At 59.2% G+C, this 7,603-nt stretch overlaps 1 protein-coding gene across 4 annotated transcripts in view; it reads left to right on the top strand.

The window, feature by feature from the left end:
* The first annotated feature begins 334 nt into the window (after positions 1-334).
* NADSYN1 (NAD synthetase 1) overlaps positions 335-7,603 on the top strand; it is a 33,800-nt gene continuing 26,531 nt past the window's right edge. The window contains exons 1-4 of one of the 4 annotated variants that reach the window (XM_079104930.1): positions 335-574; positions 1,660-1,720; positions 4,359-4,475; positions 7,405-7,458. In XM_079104930.1, the coding sequence (XP_078961056.1) occupies positions 490-574; positions 1,660-1,720; positions 4,359-4,475; positions 7,405-7,458 (317 nt within the window). In that variant the 5' untranslated portion in view covers positions 335-489. Of the gene's footprint in view, positions 575-1,659; positions 1,721-4,358; positions 4,476-7,404; positions 7,459-7,603 lie in introns of those variants that run through there. The other 3 variants (XM_079104932.1, XM_079104933.1, XM_079104934.1) reach the window with 3 other exon arrangements.

The following is a 7,603-nucleotide window of genomic DNA, read 5'->3' as shown; positions in this document are numbered from 1 at the left end:
AGTGTCGACACGTGTTATTTCTGGCACGGGGCGTGTACAATTTGCGGGGTAGTACATTCGGAACTTTCCACACTACACTAAAATAAAACACGACCGAGCTGATCGTGGGAGGGAGTGTGTAACAAAGCAGGGAGGCGTGGCAGACCCTCGGCCGCTGCACCGGAGCGCCGGGAGGGCCTCCTGCGCAGGCGCAGCCCTGAGCTCCGCCGGGAGGGGGCGGGGCGTCCTGTGGGCGGGGCCTGGCTCGGCCGCTCGCAGTTCTCTGGCCCGTGATTCGCCCGGGCCGGGCGACGCAGGCAGGGGCGTGGCCTGGAGCGGCGGCTCTGCATTTCGGGCGGTGATCGCTTTGAGGGGCGGTCCATGGGAGGGGCGCGGCGTGGTCAGAGGGGTCACCCGGAAGGGCAGGCGCGGGACCTGGCGGTCCAGCTTGGAGCACTGTAGGATCTCCCGGAGTCCCGCCGGCCTCCCTCCTGGGTGACGGCGGCCACGATGGGCCGGAAGGTGACCGTGGCCACTTGCGCCCTCAACCAGTGGGCCCTGGACTTCGAGGGAAATTTGCAAAGAATTTTAAAGAGTGAGTCTTGGGGTGGCGGGAGACAGTAAGGAGCAGCCTGGCCGGGCCGGGCCTCGTCATGTCGTGCACACAGCTTTGCCCTGGAGAAACTCGCAGCCATGGACGTGGAGAAAGGACCGTGGTTAATGAACCCGTCAGTGTTAAGTGTCCAGGTCTTCCCGGCATGTGGGGAGGGGGGACGTGTTGAGGCACAAGTGGAGAGAAATCTGCCCCAGAGGTGGAGGTGGGGACCACCGAGGAAGCATCTGCCTCCAGATATCTCTAGGATCCTGAATGGCCAGGCTGGGCAGAGCTGCCCATCCTCCAGGTTGGAGGGGTGGCCAGTGGCCAGGATGCTGTGAAGACACCAGATGGGAGGGTCTCTGGTCCCAGAGGACCTTCCTGAAAAGTGGGCATTGGGAGAAGCCTTCTTGAAGAGGACAGCAGAACCAGGGGTGAGCTGTCAGCTTAGAGAAGAGTGTTTTGAGTGGCCACTACATAACTGCATTGGTGCAGCCTGCCTTCCATGGTGATAGTCCAAACTGTTGATACCTGAGTCCGAACTGGGGCTGATGAAGGCAAACCTACAGGTGTGGTCACCTTGTGCTTCAAGTGAGAACATATTGTTGGCTGTTTTGTTTTGTTTTAACTACATGTGTCAATCTGCTTTTGCCTCCTCAGAGCAGATCTCACTGGGGTGGGTGAGCAAGGCCATCTTGGGTGTGCAGATTGGTCCCCATTCCTTGCCTGTCCTCTCCTTCCCTGACTGCCCGTTGGCAGCTGCTCCTTAAGCCCAGTGCTGGCACCACCATGGCCATCAGCCTCCATGTGGTGCCTTTTCCTGCAGCTGATCTTGGCACCCACTTGTCCATGAACTTGCAGGGTGTGACCTTCTTCTCCGTGGGCCAAGGGTCAGCCTGCAGGCCCTCCCTGTTTCGCATTTCCTGTGGGTGTGTACAGGTGTGTGCTGCTTATAGGAGGACTGGCCGTGAGGGCGCAGGGACGTCTGGGAGCAGCGTTTTCAATCACACCCACTGCAGCAGCCTGCTTTCTCTGCCCTTGGACATGTCATGGGTGTGAGATTTGCCTCTTCTCTCTATATACAGGTATTGAAATTGCTAAAAACAGAGGAGCAAGATACAGGCTTGGACCTGAGCTGGAAATATGGTGAGAAAAACACACCAACAGCTGGGCGGGCGGGCAGTGGTCTTCCCCTGCTGAGAGGGCAGGAAGCAGGGGGGCCGTAATGAGGCTGTGGAAATGCCAAGTCCACCTAGGAGGCTGTCAGGAACCTGCTTGTGGGTGGGGTGGATGCCCCTGGACGCCTGAGGACGAGCAGGCTCAGGCAGGCTGGTGGTTCCAGACGCCTGGGTTGAGTCATTAGGGGACCCAGCTTCCCAGGTGGGGCTGATTTTAAAACTGGGCTGCCCCCCGTCACCCGTCTCCTTGTGCTGGGTCTCAGAGTGTGTGCCGTGCAACAGAATTCATATGTTGAAACCTGACTCCTGGGGTCGAGATGCGTCAGCACCTGATGGGGCCTGGGGAGGTGCACTGGCCTTGGTAAGTAGGACTGCTGCCCTTGTAAGAGGCCGGAGGGAGCCCGTTTGCCTCGGCACTGTGTGAGCCACCCAGAGGGTGCCATCCTGAAAGCGCAGAGCAGCCCTGGCCAGGACCACCCGGGCCGGCCTGGAGCTTGCACTTCGTGTAGTGGTTCCTGTTGTGTGTACGCCACCCAGTCCGGGATGCTTTATTGCAGCAGCCCTGATGACTGAGACAGGTCTTGTTTGCATGTCGGCCACAGGGAATCAGTTAGTGATCTCAGGGGCTTCCTGTGAGCAAGCTCAGAGGCTATGCCTGGCCACCTTTTTGCCAGAATCTGGAAAATGGATCCTTGATTCTTTTCTGGTCACTTGTTTAAAGATAAATGATCGTAAGCTCCTCGCCAGCTGCGGTTCTTTCTGATCTGGACCCCATGCCTCTGTGCTGCTTCCTGTGTCCTCGAGGCCCCTGTGGGATCTGGAAGGCCCTCCACGGCCTTTGTCCTGTCCTTCATTTGCCTCAGTTTCCGGACGTGGAGGAGGCAGGAACTGCCCTCTCGGGTGCTTTTGTATTAGTCAGGAGGTGGCTTTCTGTCCCTCCAGGTTCTCTTCTTACTTAGGTTCAGGTCTTGGTGACTTCAGAGCTCTCCTGCTCCCAGGCCACCCCAGGGCATTTACACCCCTCACTTAAATCTCAAGAGTCGCCTCACCTAACTGCGGGGACCTGGGACTGGCAGTCACCCAAACCACATGGCTTCTGCTCTTCAACTCCTGACTCGGCCCCTCTGCCCGCTGCTCCTTTTCCTGCTAGACACAGTGCATCCCTGTCCTGCCCGACTGTTGCAAGGGAGGATTCTCACCAAGTCCCCATGTGGTGTGTTTATGTCAAGGGGTGAAGCCCCGCTGAGCTGGCCTTATACGGTTTACAAATCCCAGCTGAGCAGGATTTCATTCAACGTTTGCCATGTTGACAAAGGAGAGTGGCTGAGGCAGGAGAGGAGCCAGTCACTTCACTGAGTACTGCTCTTGTTCTTACTGGACAGGGGTCCAGGCCTTGAGTGGGGCACCTGGGAAAAGGGAGAGGACTGCGATTTGCCAACCTGGAACCCTCACCTGGAAGGGCACTGTTTTGTAGGCCTTACAGATGGAAGGTCAGTGGCCACTTGGGTCTCAGGCACTTGCTGACCAGCTGCTGTCGCACAGGGCTCCTTCAGCTGTCAGCCAGCTGAAGGGGTGCAGTCGCTGGTAGCTGGCCATCCGACATTAGACAGTCCGTGTTGTCACACACAGGCCTGGGAGCTGAAGGGAAGGAAGTCCCAGAAACAGGAAGCTCTGTGAGGAGAAGGGGCATCCTGAAGAAGGTCCCTCGCGGGCGTCTCCTGGGTGCCGGCTGCATCTGAGCTCCAGGCAAGGGCAGGAGATGCTTCCCAGTGAAAAACATGGCAGGCGCCAGATTTGCTTCCGGGCTGCTGCAGGGCAGATAGGCAGAGGTGTTGCGATTTGCAGCGTCTTGTGGATATTCTGCGTTTCATGGTTAGAGGGTCCCTGGAGCCACTCTTCACGGTTTATGACGTCTTGTAGCGTGGCATTAGTGTCCTAGGCTGCCGTGACTAAGTGCCACAAACCGAGTGGTTTAAAATGGCAGAAATGTATTCTCTGGCAGTTTAGGAGGTCAGGAGGCCAAACTCGGGGTGCCAGCAGAGCCGCGCTCCCTCCAAGGCTCCCGGAGGGTCCTCACGCCTCTTTAGCCCCTGGGGCTCCTGGCGTCCCCTGTTCTGTGGCCGCATCACCCAGGCTCTGCCTCTCTCTGCTTGGCCTTCCTCTTCTCCCGTCCTCCTCTCATCCTCCTCTTATGAGGACCCTGGTTATCGAAGGAAACGCAGGGAAGTCCAGGGCGACCACATCTCAAGAGCCGTGACTTAGTTGCATGTGCAGAGACTCTTACTGTGGACGAGGTCACATGCACAGCCCTGAGGTCAGGGCGTGAACAGATGCTTGGGGGTCACCACGGCAGGCGCCTGAGTGACTGCTCATGGTCTTCTTGACAGTGTTGTGGTGGGTCCAGCTTTGTTTCTTCCGGGTTCTTTCCTTGAAGTAATGAGGGCTACTTCGAGGGACGGGCCTTTCTCGTAGGAGACCAAAACTTTGCTGTGAAGTGCTTGCTGGCTGTGGCGGGGTGTGGCGGGGTGTGGCAGGGTGTGTGCACTGGCTGTGGGGGAGGTGCCTGGGCCCCCACTGTCCTGCCGCTCACTGCCCCCTCCTTGCAGCGGCTACGGGTGCTGGGATCACTACTTCGAGTCGGACACCCTCCTGCATTCACTTCAAGTGCTGGCCGCCCTCCTGGCATCTCCGATCACGCAGGACATCATCTGCGACGTGGGGATGTAAGTGCCTGTGTGGGCGAGTCCCTGCTCCGCCTGCGGCAGGCTGCGGCATCCACGCCTGAAGTGTGCCCCTCCCAGTGCTTTGTGCCCCTCACCGGGCTGCTCAGTGGGGTCTCCTGAGGCGTGTGGGTGAGTTCATCCAGTCCACTCACCCCCACAGTGACCTCCAGCATTGTGGCCTGTGTTAACTTTCACTGCTGCTGTGACCAAGGGTCACAGAAGCCTGGTGGTCCTACAGGTAAGAGGTGCCGCAGGACAGCAGAGAGTCTCTGGGATCTGCCTCCTCCAGCCTGGGGGCCCCTGCTTCCACCCGCAGCGGCCGCTGGCCCTACCTCCTAGGAGCCTTCCTCCCTGGTCCCGCCCCCAAGGGACCCTCTGCTTCCACTGGGCTACCTGGCACTCTGGGGCTGTCTCTCCAATTTGGCATCTTTAACTTTGTCCGATGTGTGACGTGACATATTCACAGGTGCTGGGAATCAGGATGCAGCCGTCTCTGAGAGGGTCACTCTTCAGCGGGCCACAGTGACATATTGTGGTCACCTTAGTATTCTGTTAATTTTGCTCAAGCTTTTCTCTGCTGGCTTGGACTTCATAGTCCTAGGTTGAATTTCCTGATTTTACCATTCGAATGGCCACATATTTGAAGATACCTCCTGTTTGAGATGGGCATTTATCCGGATGCACAGGCTCTGCTGGACGGAGCAAGACTGCATCCGGACGTCACTGATCCCCTGCACCTGGAGCACCTTCAGACTGCCCTGCAGGGAGGGGCGCGGGTCCCGCAGCCCCCGTGGCTGGGGCATGGGAGCCACGCAGAACTGGCACCCCCACACAGAGAGGCAGGTCTGAGGACAGTGGGCTAGAGCAGCCTGTTGGTTCCCCTGGCCGCCTGGTCTGACGGAGGCGGCTGTTCCCCGGGTGCCGCTCGGTGGCAGCTGTTGGGGCTTCCTGGCTTGTCGTGTGTTGTTGCCTACACTGCCGTCCTCACTGGCGTTGAGAGCTCTCTGTAGGCGGGTGCAGCGTACTGACGTCTGTGTCGTTCGCTGTCTGGTTTTGTTTCCGTGTTGAGCTTTAGAGTTCCTGCGTAGTGGCAGCGCCTGTTCCTTTGTGATTTGCTTTTGTTCGGGGCGCTCCAGTCGAGCGCAGCTGCCACCGAGGGCCTGTTTATTTTAGGGTCCTGCCCACCCAGCTTTCCGCACACCTTCACACAGACTCGAGAACGCCATCCTGCAGTGTGTCCTCATTTAGCTTGAGTGAGGGCTGGGAGCTGCGGGTCGCTCACAGTGGCCGTCAGGGTGCGGTGACCAGGACTGGGGCCAGGGACGTCCCTGCCTGCATCCTGCCCTTTGACTCCACTTTTGGGAGGAAGCATCAGGGCTGCTGCTCTTGGCCAGGAGCAAGGTGGCATCCGAGCTGGTGCCCGACTCCAGAGCCCTCGCTGGTGACAGTGTGCCTTTCTGCCATAGCCCTGGGGCCTGTGGACTCTGTCCCTGTGGGCAGGAGCTTGCCCTGCTCAGGCAGCCAGCGCGAGCCTCCCCCGCACCTAAGGACCTGTTCCCTGTGTGGGCTGGGCTCTGCTCTGAGCCTCCTGCGGGCCAGGCTCCGGGGTGTGTCTGCTCTGCTGCCTTTTACCCTGCTCTGCCGTAACCAGCTCCGTGTCCCTGCCAAGCCACCAGCCTCTCCGCTTAGGTCCCTTCATCTGCTGCTGGGGAAGGTACTAGGTGCCTGAGAGGTGATATGAGCAAGCTGCTGGGCAGGGGTCTCACAAACCCAGGGCCTGGCACCCACGACAAGGTGGCCAGGCAGCAAGGGTGAGCCAGGGCAGCCCCTGCAAAGCCTGGAACATTCCAGGAGGGCAGGGAGGAGCCCAGGGGCGGAGGCCTGTGCACTTCGTCTGTAAGGCTCCCGTGCAGAGGTGAGCCTTTGTTGCCTGGGGTGGGGGTCTGCTCATTTTTAACTTTGACTGAGACAGCCTCGCAGTGCCCCAAAGGGAGCTGAGGAAGCCTCAGTCTAAGACAGGGCGTGGGGTTCTGCGGCCGGAACCCACCAGGCCTGCCGTGGTGCGGGGAGTAGGCTGAGCCTTTCCATGGCGTGGGAGCTCACTGAGCGATGGTGCACTCAGGCTGCACCACGTCGAAGCCGTCCTGAGAACCTGGTGGTCAGAAGCCACCGATCATAAGTCCCTTTATTCCACTTCAGTCTTAATGACTGGCACGCATGACACGCGAGTCCCTGGTCACATTCCACAGGACGATGTACTCAGGTCACAGAAAGACGGAGAAAGGGCTGAGGTGGCCACAGGGTTGCAGGATGCGGAGCCACGAGCAAAGGCAGAGTCTCTTGGTGGCTAGAGGAGGGTTTTCATGAACCAATTGGGCAGAGTTGTCCAGGGACGCAGTTTTGGTGACCAGCTTGAAGTGGCCTTGCATCCTGGTCACGGGCAGGAGATACTGCACTGAATTAAATCCCAGGGACAGAGAACTGGAGGTGTGTAGCTCTGGGCAACGTCTGGGCAAGGCCTGCGGCAGGTGACGGGTCAGAGTGCCACCCAGTCCAGTCTCGGATGCTCCTCCTGCTAAGGTTCCTGGGTAAGGCCGTTGCCGCACTCTGCCGCCTGGTGTGTCCAGTGAGCTCTTGGTCCTGGCTTTCCTGATGGGAATGGATGCACCCGTGCTTCCGTGGACTCCGATTAGCTCGTAGGTTACGGGTGGTCACTTTCTACTGACACAGATAAGTTATGCTGGGTCAGTGGTGGTGTCCACCTGTATGACAAGTTGTAGCGTCATGCTGACTTGGCACTTGTCCTCAAAATAGAGCAGCTCGTGGCAAACTGCCGCTTTCTAAGATGGAGGGCTCGTCGGCGTGGCCTGCCCTCCATGCGTGGCTTTCGTGAGAGGACAGACGTGCAGGCGCTCGCTTTCCCCCGCAGGCCCGTGATGCACCGGAATGTCCGCTACAACTGCAGGGTCATCTTTCTCAACAGGTGGGTGCCCTGGGGTGGCCTGGGTCACTCCCTGCTCTGGGCTGGAGCCGGTGGGGACCCGTGCTGGAGGTGCCCCACTGGGGCCGATACACCCCAGAGGGTGGGGCCTGGGGCCCTGCATTGCCTAGACAGTGGCCTAGGTGGG

This window comes from Sciurus vulgaris (genome assembly GCF_902686455.1).
Source record: "Sciurus vulgaris genome assembly, chromosome: 11".
Lineage (NCBI taxonomy): Eukaryota > Metazoa > Chordata > Mammalia > Rodentia > Sciuridae > Sciurus > Sciurus vulgaris.
Note: the sequence above shows the minus strand (reverse complement) of the source record. Positions and strands in the feature narration are given on the sequence as shown.